This window comes from Balaenoptera acutorostrata, chromosome 16 (genome assembly GCF_949987535.1).
Source record: "Balaenoptera acutorostrata chromosome 16, mBalAcu1.1, whole genome shotgun sequence".
NCBI lineage: Eukaryota > Metazoa > Chordata > Mammalia > Artiodactyla > Balaenopteridae > Balaenoptera > Balaenoptera acutorostrata.
In genome coordinates this window covers 59,596,059-59,614,519 of record NC_080079.1, presented here as the reverse complement: position 1 = coordinate 59,614,519, position 18,461 = coordinate 59,596,059, and the positions used below count along the sequence as shown (strand labels likewise).

General features: G+C 43.9%; 1 protein-coding gene across 1 annotated transcript in view; it reads left to right on the top strand.

Annotated features, from left to right (window-relative positions):
• LRMDA (leucine rich melanocyte differentiation associated) overlaps positions 1–18,461 on the top strand; it is a 693,055-nt gene that overhangs the window by 606,095 nt on the left and 68,499 nt on the right. The window contains exon 4 of the mRNA XM_057530603.1: positions 10,565–10,702. Within this exon, the coding sequence (XP_057386586.1) occupies positions 10,565–10,702 (138 nt within the window). The remainder of the gene's footprint in view (positions 1–10,564; positions 10,703–18,461) is intronic.

Sequence of the window (18,461 nt, the reverse complement as noted above, 5' to 3'; positions counted from 1 at the left end):
AAGAGAAGGGGGAAGGGGCTCAGTTGGAGGATATGTGGGAAGCCCAGGCCCAGCTCTGCCCTCTGTGGTGTTTATGGTACTAGGATGATGAGAAGGGCCGAGGAGAGCCATTCTAGTGTGTGGTTTCTCCTTAAGTGGGTGAGGATCTGGCAGCCTGGGATGAGACTCAAAGGGACTAGTTGCTCTGGTTTCTGTAGTGAGGCTAAGAAAGGAATCAGAACCTTTATTCAGTGTAAGCCACACAGCTCCTCCATGCCTGCACAGTGCCAGCTCGCTTTGGCGGGGAGTTTTGTCAGTTTTGTTAACTCCTGTATCCTTCACACCTAGAATAATGTCTGGCGCAGAGTTGAGGTTCAGTAAATGATTATGGGATGAAGAAATCATTATCATCAGCTGTTCTTTATTGAGCACTCCTGTGCATCAGGCACTATGCTAGGTAACTTTAAGTGTATTATTTTTCATTCTTTCCAAACCCTTTGAGAAGGGTGTGGTTTGTCCATTTACCTAGATGAGGAAAGAGGTGAAATATAGGCCCACAGCCAGACATTTAACAAGATGCGAGGCCCCGGATTCAGTCTCAACTGTGGCCAGATCCACAGTTCTTTCCATTTTACTGTGTTACTTCAGACTTGAAGTCCAATCACCTTGTTTTATTGATGGAGCGGTTGAGACCTGGTGTGGTTTAATCACTTGTTCACATGGTAAGTTAGAAGTAGAAATGGAATGGGGGCATTTTCCCATAGAGTATGAAATAAAGCCAGATAAATATGTTAAGATTAACATATATGTTTATGTCAGCTTTAAGAATGATTTGCACAATTATTTTTAGCCACTGTTTATATGGTAAGTCATAAGTTAATATTTTCTTTATTCAGTAAACTATGCTATTTGTGTCCATTAATAATAGGCACTTTCTTAGAAGAAGGAGAAGGCCTACAAGTAAATATCGGTCTTTACCATATTGAAATGTTGATGGATTTTTTTTTTTTCTTCTCCTATCCTTTGGTCAACCAAGTTTCCTAGTTGTTGTTTGAAAAATTATTACAGTCAGTGTGTCTTATGGGTTCCTTAGCTGTCTGGGATGATCAACTGGATGATATTCTCAAATCAATTAAGAATAAAAGGATAATTAGACTAGAATTTGGATGATGTGGTTCCTCCTATGGACCCCAATGTTCATATCCTGTGTTCCACGTCACTGTAGAGTATTGGAGTTGTTGGACTTGGGTTCATGAGTCAGCTTAATCATGTTTAGCTGTGTGGCCATGGTCAAGTAATCTCAGAGCCTCTGTTTCGCATTTTTTTGTGTGTGTGATGTTACAGCTTTCACCTGCCTATCAGAATAACTCATAAAGAGGAATATGTGAAAAACTTTTTTGCATGTTGGAATCAAAATACAATGATGGGGCTTCCCTGGTGGCGCAGTGGTTGAGAATCTGCCTGCTAATGCAGGGGACATGGGTTCGAGCCCTGGTCTGGGAAGATCCCACATGCCGCGGAGCGGCTGGGCCCGTGAGCCACAATTGCTGAGCCTGCGCGTCTGGAGCCTGTGCCCCGCGACGGGAGGGGCCGCGATGGAGAAAGGCCCGCGCACCGCGATGAAGAGCGGTCCCCGCACCGCGATGAAGAGTGGCGTGGCCCCCGCTTGCCGCAACTGGAGAAAGCCCTCGCACGAACCGAAGACCCAACACAGCCAAAAATAAATAAATAAAAATAAATAAATAAATAAATAAGAAAATCCTTAAAAAAAAAAAAAAATACAATGATGACATAAGCAAAGCAGGTTTCTGCATAGCTATAAAACCAGCTGCCTCTGCCCCAGGATATTGTCAAGAATGCAATATAAAAAAATGGTACAGTGAGAAGGACTTCCCTAACAGCCCACAGATGAAGTCACAAGGACTGTACAGCAAATGCTGTACAAATGCTAATCCCAAACTCAATTCCTCTTCTCACTCAGCACACTTCCTGGCTGCTTCTCTGTTGTATTAATTGGTACGTACTGAGAAATGCAAGCTCCTTTTAGCACCAGCCTGAGCAAAACAATTAAAAGAAGGGCATACCAGCTGTGAGAGAATGTCATTTCATGCAATCCCAGTCTGCAGATGAATCAGTGGGTGATTTTTTTTTTTGATCAACCACTGATTTATGTAATAACCAATTATTGGAAAGTATTTGTTGGATACCAGTGTGTCTGAAATACGTAGGTTATAGTATTGCTTTCTTCTATTACCACTGACAATTGAAGAGATATTGAGTAAATATTGATGCCTGGCAGATTACCTGGTTAGTCTAATTAGGTTAGATTCTACTAATATTCATGCTTCATGTGAATTTACTAAGCATTACTGTCTCCCATTTTAGAGGATTCATTTTCATAACCTGGCATAGAATATACTGAAAATGCACAGGGATACACTTTAGAATTAATTAATTAACTTTTTCAATTTATTTAAACTAAAAACAACTGCAACAAAAAAGCGGTTTACCATTTCTCCTACTCCCATCACCCCCTCCCTCTTCTGGCAACCACCAGTCTGTTCTCTCTATCTATGAGCTTGGTCTTGATGTCGTTATTGTTGTTTTAGATTCCACATATAAGAGAGATCATGCAGTGTTTGTCTTTCTCTGTCTGACTTATTTCCCTTAGCATAATGCTCTTGAGGTCTATCCATGTTGTCACAAATGGCAAGATTTCATTGTTTTTTATGGCTGAATAATATTTCATTGAGTGTGTGTGTGTATCACAGTTTCTTTATCCATTCATCCTCGATAGACACTTCTGTTGTTTCCATATCTTGGCTATTGTAAATAATGCTGCAGTGAGCATGGGGGTACATACGTCTTTTCAAGTTAGTGTTTTTGTTTTCTTTGGATAAATACCAAGGAGTGGAATCCTGGATCATATGGTAGTCTTAATTTTTTGAGGAACTGTCATACTGTTTTCTATAGTGGCTGCACCAATTTACATTCCCACCAACTGTGCACAAGGGTACCCTTTTCTTCACATCCTCACCAACACTCATTATTTCTTGTCTTTTTGATAGTAGCCATTCTAACAGGTGTGAGGTGAAATCTCATGGTGGTTCTGATGATTAACGATGTTGAGCATCTTTTCATGTACCTGTTGGCCATCTGTATGTCTTCTTTGGAAAAATGTCTATTCAGATCTTCTGTCCATTTTGTAATTGGATTGATTTTCTTTTTGCTTTTGCTGTTGAGTTTTATGGGTTCTTTATATATTTTAGATATTAGCCCCTTATGAAATATCATTTACAATTATTTTCTCCCATTCAGTGGGTTACCTTTTTGTTTTGTTGCTGCATTCCTTTGCTGTGGAGAATGTTTCTCATTTTTAAAGGAATAAGGTGGACTGAATAACGGTTTTGTTTTCAGTGTCGCTATCATCAGATATTAACAGGCTTCTTGTGTTTCCATGGTTCAGTCCTTTTCTCCAATCTGTAGCAGTAATGCTCAGGGAGCAATGATGGTGGTGTGAAAGGGACTGCAGCAGAAGGCAAAGTGTAGTTGTAGAGCTGGCCAGTTATATCACTACACTGTTGTAAGTACTTTATTGCCAGTAGATACAAAAGATAACTAGTTAGCTTTTTCATGATGCAGCATGACTTCTTTCTCCCCTGATCTACCAGTGTGATCATGAAGATTGGATTACTTTCCCCATGCACTTGACCAAGAAGTTGTAGAATGAAAGGCAGGTAGAAGCAGCAGTACATGTTGCTACATGCCATTCTCTTATCCTGTACTCCTGACTTGACCTTTTCAGCCAACTGACTCTCCTCCCTACTTATGGAGATACTCCAGGCTCTACAACAGTTATGAGGTTCCATATTGCTATTGTTACTCCATGAAATGCCTTAGACTAGGGCTTTGTCAGTTAGCTTTGCTGCATAATAATCCACCCCCAAAATTAGTGGCTTAAATGAACAACTATTTTTGGTTTACAATTCTGTGCATCAGCTATTTGGGCAGGGCTCAGCTGGATGGTTCTTCTGCTAGTCTTGCTTGGGTCACTCATGCAACCGCAGTTATTTGGAGGCTTGGCTGGGGCTGGATGATCTGAGATGGCCTTGCTTATATATCCGGAGGTTGGTACTGGTTGTTGGCTGGACTACATGTCTCCAACAGGCTAGCACAGGCCTTTCCATGTGGGAGGGATGCTCCAAGAGCAAAGCTTGATGTACAAGTACTTTTAAAGCCCTGTTTGCATCATAGATGTTGCTGTCCCATGGCCAAAGCAAGTCACATGCCAAATGTAGAACGAATATGAGAGGGATTCCAGAGCCCAAACCAAGCATCTGGCAAATTTCTTCTCAATTCGCCTTCCCAGCTGCACACTTCCTCCTTGATCTCCCAGCCCTTTGTTCCACTTCTGTTCAGCCCTCAGCTTTGGAGTCCTGTTCTGGTAGACCTAAGAGCTTGGTTGTCCCAGTCTACCGCTTCATCTCCTATTTGTAGCTTATCTCTCTCTTCTTCCTTTGGCTTGTTTGGACTAGTCCCATAGTCGCTGGCCATGGAGTTGACTTCCTCTCCTCAACACTCATATTCTCACACTCTCTCCTTCTTGCTCACCCATGAGCATGGACAGTCTCAGCCATATCATGTCTGAATACTCAACCCTAAATAAGGGAACAACAGAAATGTCAGGAAAATATAGATAGTTAACCTTTGCACAATCAAATTATTCTCTCCCACTTGCCTTTTGGGGGTGGGTAGGGGAAAGGTGATAAGCTGACTTCATTTGAAATCATACTTCATTTCTTTATTTTCTGTGTCTCTTTGCTTAAGCACATGTATGAAGAGACAGTATGAATTATAGTGCCAACAGGAAGAAACAATAGTGCTGTATGTTACACAGCTGGGCTGTGGTAAGGAGACCAGTGCATGGAGTTAGAAGGCCAGACTTGAGTTCCCATAGCAACTTACCGTGTCATCTTGGGGAAGGGTCTGTGCCTGTAAACTGGGTATTACACATTTGGAAGTATTGTTGAGAGATTGTAATGGCATTTTATATAGATATATGAAATCACTTAAACACCCTAAAACTTTACAAGTTCTTTGAACCCTTAACTGTTAGCCAAAGCCTCGATGCCTTAAGTGAATAAGCCCAAATTGAAAGCAACTGAGGTACAGAGCACAGCTGGATGACAGAACCTTATGATGTCCCACAAAAGCATATGACCCCTCATTTTTCAGTGTTTTAAATTCTCCTTTCTGTGTTAGGAAATGACAAGAAGTGTCATTTTATAGGGCCTAGGTTTGAATATAGACTCAGCCATTTAGAGACTGTGTGACCTTTGACCATAGTTTTTTTTTTAGAAGTATCTTTTTTAAAAATAATTAATTAATTAAGTTTTGGCTGCATTGGGTCTTCATTGTTGTGCGTGGGCTTTCTCTAGTTGCAGTGAGCGGGGGCTACTCTTCGTTGCGGTGCACAGGTGTCTCACTGCAGTGGCTTCTGTTGTGGCGGAGCACAGACTCTAGGCGCGCGGGCTTCAGTAGTTGTGGCACGTGGGCTCAGTAGTTGTGGCGCATGGGCTTAGTTGCTCCGCGGCATGTGGGATCTTCCCGGACCAGGGCTCGAACCCGTGTCCCCTGCATTGGCAGGCGGATTCGTAACCACTGCACCACCAGGGAAGTCCTGACCATAGTTTTCTTAATTGTTATCTGGATGTGATAATATTTCTGACACGTGTGGGTGTGAATCAAATATGCCATGTAGACTGTTTAGCATTCGAAAATTTTCTATCAGGATAAGCTTGGTTGAAATACCCGCAGTGGTCACAGGTGCTGCCGTTTGACCTGGAGCTGAGCACAGAGAGAGGTACGTACCCATTCTCACCCAGGAAGCAGCTTCAGACCTGTGCAACTGGACGTGACACCATGAGATTCCCCTCCTCCCTCGGGCTCCAAACTTTCAAGGCAAGATGGGGCTTTGATCTTGGGCCCTCTGCAGAAAATCTCCGTTGGCAAGCCTAGCCATGACAGCTGGGCTCTGCAGTGGCAACTTTCTGTAGACAACACTGAAAAAAATCTAAACAGCAAGTACTCTGGAGAAGACTTGATGAGGGAAACCAGGTGTGTGCTGAGAATGAAGCTGGAGAGAGTTGAAACTGTGCCAGATAGCTTCACATTTTAAAAAGGAGAAAAAAATGAAACCACCCTTCGGAGAATCCCTGAAAGTGGCTCCACTGAGGTAGTCTTGGTTAGCCAGGGACACTGAGTTCCCCCCGCTGATTGCCTCTGGTTAGTTTTCTATGCGACTTGACAGAAAGGAATGTGACAAGTTCTGTCTCTGAGCTCGCAATCAGGCAAGACAGGGCTGTGCTTGTCCTTACTGACCCAGGAGACGAAGAAACCAATTAAAACTTCTTCTCGCGTGTCATCCTCCAATGGTGGTGTCAACATAATGATGATGTTCTGGTCCAGAGCGTCCGCGGAGTAGGTGCTAGTGATTTCTCACAGTGTGGATTTGGGGGGACCACCTGGCCCAGCCCAAATGATCATTTAGCGGGTAGTTGGAAGGCTTAGGAAGGACTCGCTTCTGCCTCACGAAATATCCTAAAGGAGGCAGACTCTGAGGCTCCAAGGAATCCAGCACTTCTTGGATTCATTGGCATAGGATGGCTGAAGCTTCTTGAAGTCTGCAGACCCTTTGCCCAAGAAATTCCCATGATCAAGACATTCGAATGGGTCTGCCTCTCCATGGCCTCCTCTTAAGAGGTGGATCCAGATTTTGTGGAGTACGGAGCTTGCATAATTTGAGGAGGCCCTCTTAAAGGCAAAGACTATAATTACAAATGCAAAATTAGGTATGAAGAGGAATATTTATTTGGAATAAAAAACACATCAAAGCAAATTAAAAATTTTTTAGGTTGACGGATATTGCACATTAAAATATTTAGCAAGCAATCTCCTTTATACTAAACGTATCTGTATAAGAACTTTTTTCTATTTCTTTTCTGCAAATTCCCTTATAAGTTCATTATGTAATTAAATTTTGCAGTGTTTTCTATAGAGAGTAGATAATTCCATCTAATTGAAAATTGATTTTTATTTTTAATATTTAGGGATGTTTCTTTCAGTTTCACCATTCAGTATTGGTAATTTCACCACTGAATTATTGGTAAAAGTTTTAGAATTACTAAATTTTGGGAAAACTCTTACACATTTCTCTCATCTATGAGCTAAAAGATTTCAAGACATTTCAAGTTAGTTGTGTTTGAGTGTGTGTGTGTATACATACTAAGCAACTTAATATTAAATATTCTCTGAATTGATAAGTTCATTAACTGTTTTATCGTCGTTTTTATGTTGGTCCCCACATGTGTGTGTCAGCATGGTGGGTGGTAGGAATATCACTGCAAGCCATTCCTACTTGTGCTGTTGTAGTAACAGACACAGAAATGACTACAAACCACAGAAACAGACCCACTGAATCCTAATTCAATGCCACTCCTTCACCATTTCCTCTTAGGTCCCCAGAGTTCCCACAGCTACTCCAGCATCATCCTACTCAAGCAGAAGTGTGACAGAAGAAGTCCTACCAGAGAAAGACAATGCTCTTAACTGATTGCAGTTCAAGTAACCTACTTTTGCAGGCTTTATGAAAATATGTGACCATGTGACTCTATTACCAGGGCCTTTCCCAGGACCCTGGAAAGGGCCTATGTAAGCGTGCAGCCCTCACGCACAAGCTCTGTTAGCTCTGTGGCACGTTTCCGTACAAAGATTTACTCACATTAGACTGGGCCTACTTCCCTGGGTGGTAGAATGCAAGGCTTCCCATCGCTAGATACCAAATGTTGAGGCATGACTGGGACTTCAAGGCACCTCTGTTGCCCAATGTTTCCCTAACTTGAAGATCTTGCCAGTTTTGAGTTCCATTCCTTCACGTTCTCACCTTCATGCAGTAGATGAAGGAAAGGTGAAGCTTTTAGGAATTTGTCTCTACGAGGGAAACAGGTTTGGCCTGGACTTTGCCGTCCATAGCAGAAAGGGCTTCCCCTGGGTTCTCTAAGGCCGTTGTCCACATAAATACTTCTAATCACCTAACGTCAACACATCAGCGCCATTTTGGCAGCCTACTTTCTTGCAGTCTCGCAAAAGAAATACTGCACCAGCAAGCAAGAGTGATCAGCTGTCTGGCTGCCCCCCTAGAACTAGCACCTGGCTTGAGGCTTCTGGACGACCTGATGGGCATGAGTCTTAGCGCTCCTTGGAGCATCCAGTGGGTCCTCTGTGTGGGGCAGAGGATTGGAGAGAACCTTGAAGGGGAGAAACCAGGACTGGGGCTGAGGCCCATGCAGGTCCAAGTGAAGGCATGGGGTATCCTACCTGAATGATGCTGTTGGCCCCTAGGCAGTCCTGGTAGTGAACTACGACTGAAAAATTTTTGAGGAAGACACTCCAAAGCACGGGGGCCCCTGAGGTGCCTCTGCCTGGGTCGAAGGGCAGCACTTGTAGAGTGCTGGCAAGATTCCTTTTTTTTTTTTTTAATTTTTTATTTTTTTAATGTATTGGTAATGACTGTGAAGGATCCAAAGATAGAACCTGCTGGAAAAGGCAAGTTTTCCCTGAAATTGTTCGCTGTCATTTTAATTGGTTTTATTTAAATGATTTTCTTAAAGAGTGTGGTGACTGAACTTTAAGAAGTAGTAAGTATGTTTTGTCTTGGGTGGTGAAATACATTAATGTTTTGACTCCTGGCCACTTAAACCTGCTGTATTTCAAGCTTACCTCCTTGGTGGGACCTCCTTTCTCATCTTCTCCGTGTGCTCCTTTTCCCATCATCCTCATTCCAGTGATCCTTTGTGGTCACTCCTGGATGTCATCGGTTGAAGATTTGAAAGATTGATCACTTTGTTGTCCATTGTCCTGTCTTTGTTTAGGAAATGGGGGGTGATGTTGGCAAGTGGAAACCCACAGCGGATGAGGATGCTTGGACACTCTTTAACTAGTTTTCCCCTCTTTGGCTTGTGAGCTTGCCTTTTCATTGTCTTGGTCTTGCTCCCTCCCCGGGTCCGGTGCTTGTTCTTGTGTATGATGTTGACATAGCTTGTGTATGAACAGTGCTTGAAGGAACTTAGTTTGGAAAATATAAGGTTGAGGGAAGATATGTAAGCTTCAACCATCTGAAGGGCCATCACATGCAAGACAAGAATGACTTATTCTTTGTGACTCCCAAGTAGCTAAATTGAGTCAGTGGGTGGGAATTCGAGGAAGATTCAATCCCTGGGGAAAGAAAAACCTTCTTCTTATGGTTGTTAGAGGTAGAATGAGCTTCCTTGTGGTGACCCTTTGGCAGATATGTTAGGGACTGGATTCAGACATTGGTTGGCTTTGGAGTTCAACTGGCAAGCCGAAGTATGAGAAAATTGGGATGACATCCCACGGTTAGAGAGCATTGTCACAGAGTAAGGGCAGCCCTTTTATTTCGTTTTTATTTTCTCCTGGAAATGGTATCCTGAGTCTTTGACTCTTGTGTGCTGCATCCACCATCATGTGTTTAGCCCCTGTATGCTCTGCTGGCATACATTCGCTGGCAGGGACCCCGTTCTCTCTGCTGATACTGGCTAACTCTTCTCATCAATAGGCTCCTGGTAGAGGCTCATGCCTCTGTTCACAACCTGCTGAGTCAGCTTCCCTAGGGCTCAGCTTTCTGTATGTGGCTTGGGAGCCGATGTGTGGGCTAGTCCTTCCCAATGCCTGGGATTCCCTGAATCTATGACTCTTGCCTTATTTGGTTTGGGGTCTCAGTGTTTATCTTGACCGAACAGTGGGTCCCACTGAGGGGATGGATCATGGAATACTCTCACCACTATGCCCCACCTTTTCTTTTTCATTCTCTCCTTCATAGAATATTGATTTCACAACAGATTCTCAGGAAATGCTTTCTGACCTCCCTGGCTTCACTAAAACTGTCCTAACTGTTTGTCTTCTCCTCCTAGCTTTGTTCTCCTTTTCACCCAATCCAATGTCTTATTGCCACCAGTGAGGCCACTGAGCGATGCTTAGCTCCACAAGAGGCTGTCAGATTGTAAAGGACACTGCTAATCCCTGTTTGCATCCATGCCATTCCCACGTTTTAATGATGAATTTCTCCCTAAAGGAGAACGAATATATTTCTGATGAGGCCTTTGGAAGTAATTTCTTGCTTTCATTACTAGAAAAAATAAAGTTTTATGGAGCTGCATATTGTAAAATATTTTACTACATGGAATCTACCCTTCATCATTTAAAACAAAAATAGAACTATATAGGAAAGAAAAGTACAGTGAAACAGTTAAGCTCATTCATTCTTTCTTAAGTGATCTGGACTTAACCTCACCTGCCCAGAGAAAAGCTGGGCTGTGTCCCAAACAGTAGGAGGGAAAAACTAGCCATGCCAGACACCCACAGCAAGTTGATTTCAACCCTCACCCACGTCTTGTCCTAGGAGCAGACGGGACTCAATCAGCTGCTAGGCTGTGCCTGTCAGGTATAGTCTGTGCTCCTTGCTAAGCCTTTCGTCTTTCTGGACCAAGATCCTTAACCTTTGTCACATCACTGACTTGGAGTGTCTGCTTGATCACCTGGCAGAAGTGACACCAGCTCTGGAGTACCTCAGCCTGCTGGGAAATGTGGCATGTCCCAACGAGCTAGTCAGCCTGGAAAAGGATGAGGAAGACTACAAGAGATACAGGTGAGTATCTAGGGGTTTGAGCATGGCGTGAGAAGGGAAAAATGACATCTTTGGAGAGATAATATTATATTCTGGGGTACATAGTAGATGTCTGGTAAGTATCAGTGGCCCCTTTGTGCTGTATTAAACTTTCCCCCTTGGGTATCCTATAGCCAGGGTCTCCCTTCCTTGAGGGTAACAAGAGTCAAGAAACATGAAAAGATGTTGTGTGGTGTAGGCCAGGCATTGACAAACTTCTTTGTAAAGGGCTGGATATTAAATATTTTATGCTTTGAAGGTCATAAGTTCTCTGTCACAACTATTCAACTCTTCCATTATAGTGCGTAAGTAGCAATGAACAGTTTGTAAATGAATGGGCAATGCCATGTTCCAATAAAACTTTATTTACAAAAACATGCAGCAGGCGAGTTTAGACCTGTGAGCTATTTTTTGCTGGCCCCTGCTCCTTGTGTAAGATCTTCCTGTCTGCTTCTGAGTCACTATTTAGAGAGAGGGTGCTTCCCACAAAGGTTTAGGGAGCTTATATACAATCCCAAGAGGAAATCCCATGAGGCATATGGCTTTGTTCCATAAAGCTATGCCTCCGTGTCCACCAACAATGGGATTTGATGGGCTCCAGGTAGAAATGCTTTTTTTTCTTCTCACACCTTCTGAACCATCTGCTTTGAAATACCTGATCCAAACTCACTTCTCTTTAAGGAGTCTAACCCATTTTATTAAACTCATTTTTCCTCTACACTTGGAATTCTGTATGCTCTTGTTCTTGATTATTGTTTTGTAAATGTTTTGAATGATCTTTTCATATGTGTAGTGTAGCTTTTCTCTCCATTATGATGTGAGCTCTCATTAACACCCCACCTGAATCAATGTGGGAAGGAGGGAGGGAGGAAGGAAGGAAATGTAAGGCAGGTAGGACTACTGGAAAATAAGCTTGGGAGGATTGGGGAGAAAGGATAATGGTTCGAGAGGAACTGGTTCTATTGGGGTTCAGATTTTTAAATCTGTGCTGACCCACGAAGGAATGTAGTTGAGGGCATACATTTTATATAAAGGCAAAGCTGTAAGAAATAGTGAAGGTTATTGAACATTGTATGTTAAAAAAACGTACACACATATACATATACATGTTAGCAAGAGTACAGCAGAAATTCAGCTGTACTTCTTTACTGGGAAGAATTTTGTAGGAATCTTAGACTATTTTTAAGCCATCTTAGAATAAAGCTCTATCCCTACTTCAAAAGAAATGCACTAAATCTTTTTTCCTCATGAAGATTTTTATTTGGGATGTGATACTGTTGTCGATTTGAATATGATTTCTATTAGGAGAAATATGGTTAATATCCAGTGAGTGAATAGTTAACATTTCTAAATCAACCTGTTAAGTTAATCACTTAGAACTTAATTTTCTTCTTTAACAGTTACTCTTATCAACTTTGAGTAATTTAACAGCTTGATTTCAGCTATGAAGGGGTCATTTAAAACATTTTATCTTCTGGCAGCAACTTATTATAAGATATATCTTGGAAGGGTCAGGAGGTACAAGAAAGTTCTCTCAGTTAACATTTTTAGTAAACCAAGTATTGTTTGGGAACTTCTCATTTGTTTTTTGACTTTTTTTCTTTAGATTTCTGGTTTTAATGCTTTAAAATCACCCAATAAATTTTATATATGTACATATACATGCATATGTGTATATGTGTGTATGCACACATTCACACATATTCATTCTTTCATTCACTTATTCATGGAGTTATATGTGAATTGAACTGTAGGTGCATTTTTTTTTAGAATGAGAGTAATAGAGTGAGGAAAATCTCCCACTCCACCTTACTCTCTTCAGTTTCAAAGAGAAGGTTGTAGAGGAAAAAGAAAAGCTAATACTAATTTTGTTGTTATTGTAACTAGTCGCATTGGAAAAAATACTTAGATCCATGGTGTAAGGGGTCAGATCAAAAGATCTGATGTGGAGTGCTAGTGGGACCTTTAAAATGGGGAGGACAGTTTAGATCAGTGACCCTTAACCAAGGCTATACTTGTGAATCATCCAAGGCATTTTGATTCATTTAGTGCCAAATGCAACAAAATAGTCAATAGGTGACTTTGATGCTCAGTCAAGAACTACTGGACTAAGGGGTATTTAAAGTCCCTGTCAGCTCTGGTGTTCTGAGATACTGTCCTCCCAAGCAGTTACGGTTCCCCTTTGACCATCTCATACTATTTTATATATTCCATCTTGTATATTTCTCTGACTACTTCATATATGTCGACATCCAGAGACTGGCTTCCAGAAAGTCAGGACTGCATCTTCTTGCCCTTTGAAGCCTTATCAATACTGACAGTAGTGCTGGCTGTGTAATAGGGACTTGGTAACTGTTTACAGGAGGCGGCTTGAAATTACCCTTCCATCTGAGAAGCTGAGTACTTGTCGAGAAATGCAGGGCCCTTTGGGCACCTTGGGTGCCCACTGTCTATTTAGAATTAGATCCACTTGGATGTCAACAAATGCAGTTAGCAAGCAAGGAACTATCCTTCAGAATCTACCCAAGTGTTGGTCATTGGGTCATGATTCTTTAGGGAGGACTTGACTGTAGAAGAGTGATCCTTCTCCTGGGCTGGCCTGGGTACCCTCCAAGCATACCTTCCCCACTCCGGGTCTGTTACCCCTGGAAGCCATGGAGGGCTGGGGCTGGGGAGGCTGTGTGTTAGTGCACATATGTCAAGGTTGCCATGAGGAGCTGGATTCTAGAGGCCACACACAGCTGAAATCACATCTGGTCAGAACTACCTTAGAAAATCCATAAGTCACCCACAACACCGGCAAGATGCTCACCCTCTGAGAGAAACAGGAGCTAAGAACAGTGGAGGGAACATTCAATGTGGACCCATCCCGTTATACATCGACTGCACGGCCTCTGATGCTTGAGTGGAGTGGCAGGCCTGTTCTCTAGCGATTCTCGATTTTTTATTTCTTTTACTTATTTTTTCTTTCTGCTTTAACAAGCACCGTCACCCTTGCATTTGGATGAGATGAACGGGTGGATGAGGCAGTTCTGTCCTATGGTCTGTGAGCAGCCCTGCTTTGTTCATCCTGGAGTCTGTGCTTCATTTGCCCCTGAGAAATTTTAGAGTTGCACAGTATGACTTCTGAATCCTGAGTTCCTGTGGCATTTGGGTTTCTACAAAACAGTGTAGCCACCGTTCGTTTCCTTTCGGTAAAATATTTTCCTGGCCCTTCATCCACAAAGCGTGAGGTCAGCCTTCCTTCTAGCTGTTACCCAGAGCCTAATAGTAGGGCCTCTATGTAAATTTATGGGACATTTTCGCTCGAAAATTGCTTAAAAAATGAGTGATATTTCTATAGTTTACTGGTTTTCACTTTAAGTACATTTTCTGACAATATGTCTTCTATTAATCATTTAAGCAGTAGTAGGAGCCTTAAAGGAGTGTATTCAGAAGCAAGAACCCATGGTTCATTTAGTGCTGTCTAAAAAAATTTCACATTGATTGGCATCCTCTGTGGTTATGTGATGTAATATTTATAATATGTCACCCAGCCATACATCAAAACAAGTACGTCTCTAGTTTCATTGCCATGAGATATGTTGATTTCAGAGAGGTCAGTCCAGTTTCAGGTCACATGCTGGACAACCATTGGACCAGAAATGGGAAGTGACCAGATTTATGGAGCTATTGGAAATGGCCCCACAGTTGCTTCAGTTTCTACTGATGCTTTCCTCCCCTCCCCCCACCTCACCCCTTTTCCTTCCTCACTTACCCCTGTGCACCCAGTTGGATTTTCTTGGCACACGTCCCAACAGTAAAATGAGCCCCTTAAATCCGTGAGTGAGCCTGAACATGCTCCCAAGTTGTTGAGCGGTGCCCTGGTCCTGCTGGGGCGGGAACTAAACCGAGCCTGGGGTTCCTCTGTGCCATTCATCACAGCTCATAGCTGAAATACGTCCATTGCCATGTTATTACAGGCGCTGAAACCTGCCCTTGCTTTGCCATGTGTACACGGTGGGCTGCTATTTTGGAATGAATGTTGAATGGCGGTGCATGTTGAAGGGTGGTGCTGGACCTGAAGGTCCAGCCGCCTTCAGGACTGGGGCAGGAAAGGATGGGGAAGCCGAGCTGAGCTGGGGGGCCACCACTGTACTAAGGATCCCCTTGGGGCCTCCGGTGGACTTGAACGCTGGCCAGACAATAAATCAAGTATGGGGAACTTGGATGCCCAGGACGGTCTATTTCTTGTCTTCCTTTGTCATTCTTTTCTTTCCTCTTACTGCAGGAAAGACAGTAGAGTGGAAGTCAACGGTGTACAAGGGCTAGACCTCAGGCATCAAATAAGGGAGTTGGTCTCATGGTCTCTTAGTGTTCCTTCCTCCACTAAATCCTTCTGTCACTAAATCCTTCATTCTCTCCTGCCACTCCAATCTCTGGTTGGCTTCTCCTTCCTCCCTCCTCCTCAGTAGGCCCCTCTGTATTCCTTACAACTTGAAATTATTTAAAATGTGACACCCTTTCTTTGTTGCCTCCCAGGGAGCGGCCCTGGGGCCTGCCCAGTGTCTGTCTCACTCAGCCAAGGGGAAGGAGGGAGGGACCTGCCATCGTCCGCTGGCCGTCCTGGGCTACCACCATTTCCCAGCCGTAGAGGAGCTGTAAAACTTGTGGCTTACATAACCCAGTGAGCATTCTCCAGCTAATCTGCAATCTGGGCTTTGAAGATCACAAGAAAGCAAAGGTCACGACCCAGAGATCAAAGTGACAGAAGCCCACAGAGTAATTGCTGGTGACCCTCTGTCGAGGGCCTTGGTCTGTCCTGTGGGTGTATTGTTTGCACTGAGACTTCAAACGTGCTGCCGGTGAACGGTGAGGGGAGTCAGCTGGCCCCGGCCGGTTGTCAGGCGTTCATTAATGCTGTAGGTGAGCTCACCTCAGCTCATTAGAGAGTATCGCCATCTCTCCACTCAGTGTTTGTTCATCGCTCTGTGGTCCTTATTGACTTTTCCTCACGGTTCTCCTTTACCTGGAGATGTGAGGGGGTGGTCAGACAAGGAAATTGGAGTAATAAGAAAGGAGGCTATGGATGCATTTATTGTAAATTAACTTGGAGGCACATGGAATTCAAGCCAGCTAAAGCTTAAAAGAGGCTGGGGCAGCATGTAGCCCTTTCCCTTCATGGCACAGATGGAGAAATTGAGGCTCAGGAAGGTGGCAGAGACTGAGCCAAGATCACACAGCAAGCGAAGCCCAGAGCCTGGGCTCTTTCCTCTGCCCCGTTAGTCCCCACGCTTTTTGTAGGGAAGACCTCCCTCTTGTCATTTTCTCCCCTCCCCCACCCCCCCAAACACTTGAAAGCTTTGGTCTCTTCCATAAGCCGCACTGAAGACGCTGCTAACTTTTTAAAATTCGTCAGAGACATTTAGCTGTTGATCAGTGCTTTTGATCAGCATGAGGTAAGAAGTGTTACCAAACTGGGTTGATGTCAGCCAGTCAAGAGCAAAGAAGCTTGATGTTTTGTTGGCGTGTCCACGCTCTTCTGTTAAGCTTTGTGAAAGTTTGAGAGCCGTTCATGGATCACCCCTTGCTGCCCTCGGGGCCCCCGGGTGGGGCACCAGTCACCAGGTCTCCCCACTTCCCATGCATGGGAGCAGGAAGGCAGCAAGAAGCAATAGGAAGAAGCACTGAGTGCTGTAAAAGGAAGCAAGTGGGGAAAACCCCAGTGACGCCACGTCCAGTTCCCTCAGGATCTGGAAATGTGGTGTTTCTTGAGTAGAGTCTCCTCAGAGGATGAAACATGGCAGCCAGCCCCAGGAGCAGACATCGGAGATCTGTCTTGGTGTTTCTGTGGTTGTGCAGAGGGCCTGGGGAGCAGCCAGATCCCCCGGGGAAGCAGATGTGGGCAGAAGACAAGAGCACCTTCCCTTCCCTTTGAAGTCTAGATGAAAAATGCCAGAGCTTTGGGATTTCGGTAGAGAAAATTGATTTGGGAGCAAACAAATAAACAGGCAAAAAAGCCTTTCTGCCGTTCCTTTTGTCGCCCCTAGCAGTTGTAGGTAACCGGTAACTTCCGAAGAGGAGTTCTTTCAGGAAATGGAGCACCCTCTATGAAAAGAGAGAGAACCCGAAAAGCTCTGTGTGGGGCTCTCACTTTTGGAGAATCTGTTTGCAGACAGAGACAGACGGGTCTTTGAACACCTTCCCAGGGTCCCTGGTCTCCTCTTGATAACCTCACCTTCCATATCACAGCCAGGGGGACCCCTGATTTCACTCCCTACCCCTCCCAGCCCTGCGGCTTTCTCCCGACCACCTTGGGAAGGTCAGGAAAGTTGGCATTGCCCTCTGGAGCAGGGGACATGAGCCTTAGAACTTAGACGGATCTCTTTTCATTAAGCAGTGCCCTGGCTTAACAAGCAGTTTTATAAATCTGAAGCTGTCTCCGGGTGCTGCAGGATTTATAGACGGGGGTTTCTGCCATAAAGTGGTTTATGATGGCTGCCTTCTGTGTTATTAGTAGCTGTCTCTTCTTTCAACCATTGCTGTTTGATAATAGCTTTAAAACACCCAGAATTACTTACCTGCAAGCCCCATTCCCGATAGCCCCTGTTGACAGTCTGAATAAGTTTACTGCCCTTTTGTTGTACTTTACCTTCAAAACAAACTGATTGAACCATCAATAGCTCGTGGAAGCTGACAGAGGCATGTCATCTGGACTAGCCCTGGTGATTGCAGGTTATCTGGGGGAGTTAACCTTCCCGCATTGTTAACTGAAATGTTTTATGTACTATGCAACTTTAGGATATGGCTGTGATAACCCCAGTAACTAAGTAATACATCACAGTAAAGAGATTTTGGTGCAACAAATAACCCTGGATTAAATTTACAAGGGTTGAATTGATACTGTAAAAGCCTTCATTCTGTGGCTTCGGGAATCCTCTCTTGTATTTTTATGGCAAACTTGTATTATACTCAGGATTGAAGCTGCAGCTTTTGACACCCTGACATGACCTAGAACGGAGAAAGGGAAATAGATCTCCCAAGACCAGAATGGGACAGGCAGGCAGAGAGCCCACTGGACTTGTCTCTTGGCAGTAATGTTTGGAGCCAGTTGCAAACCACCAAGGGGCAGGAAGGTCTGGTAGATGTAGCTGCTGTCTGGGCACTGGGTACCACAGACATTGGAGCAGGACAGACCATTAGCAGAACTGGGAAGGAGGCTCTTGGTGGCCTTACCAACTTCATCATTCCAAAACCGTTATTCCTCGTGATGTTATTTTCACTTGGACAGTGGTTCAAAGCAGGCCTAGTGGCATCAGCCCCACCTGAGAACTTATTAGAATGTGAACTTGAGACTTCATTCCAGATGTAGTGAATCAGAAACTCTAGGGGTGGGGCCGTGCGATGTGTGTTTCAACAGGGCATCTGGGGGATGCTGATGCCCCCTCAAGTTTGAGAACAACTGTTCTAGAATATAAGCTCGTTGAGAGTAGAGACCTTGTCTGTGTTGTGCATCACCTTATTCTCAGTACCTAGCGCAGTTCCTGGCAGGTGGTAGCTTCTTAATAATTATTTGTTGGGTGAGTGAATGTGTAAGTAAATGAAAGAAGGCATCTCTTAAGAGACGAACTTTGGGCCCTGAGCTGAGTTTCCGACTGAACTATCTGGGACAAGCCTTCCTAGTGCCTCTCAAACATCTTTAAGCATCGACCACCTGGAAACCCCAGGCTGGCCAACAGGATGGGAGTCAAGTCACCTCTAG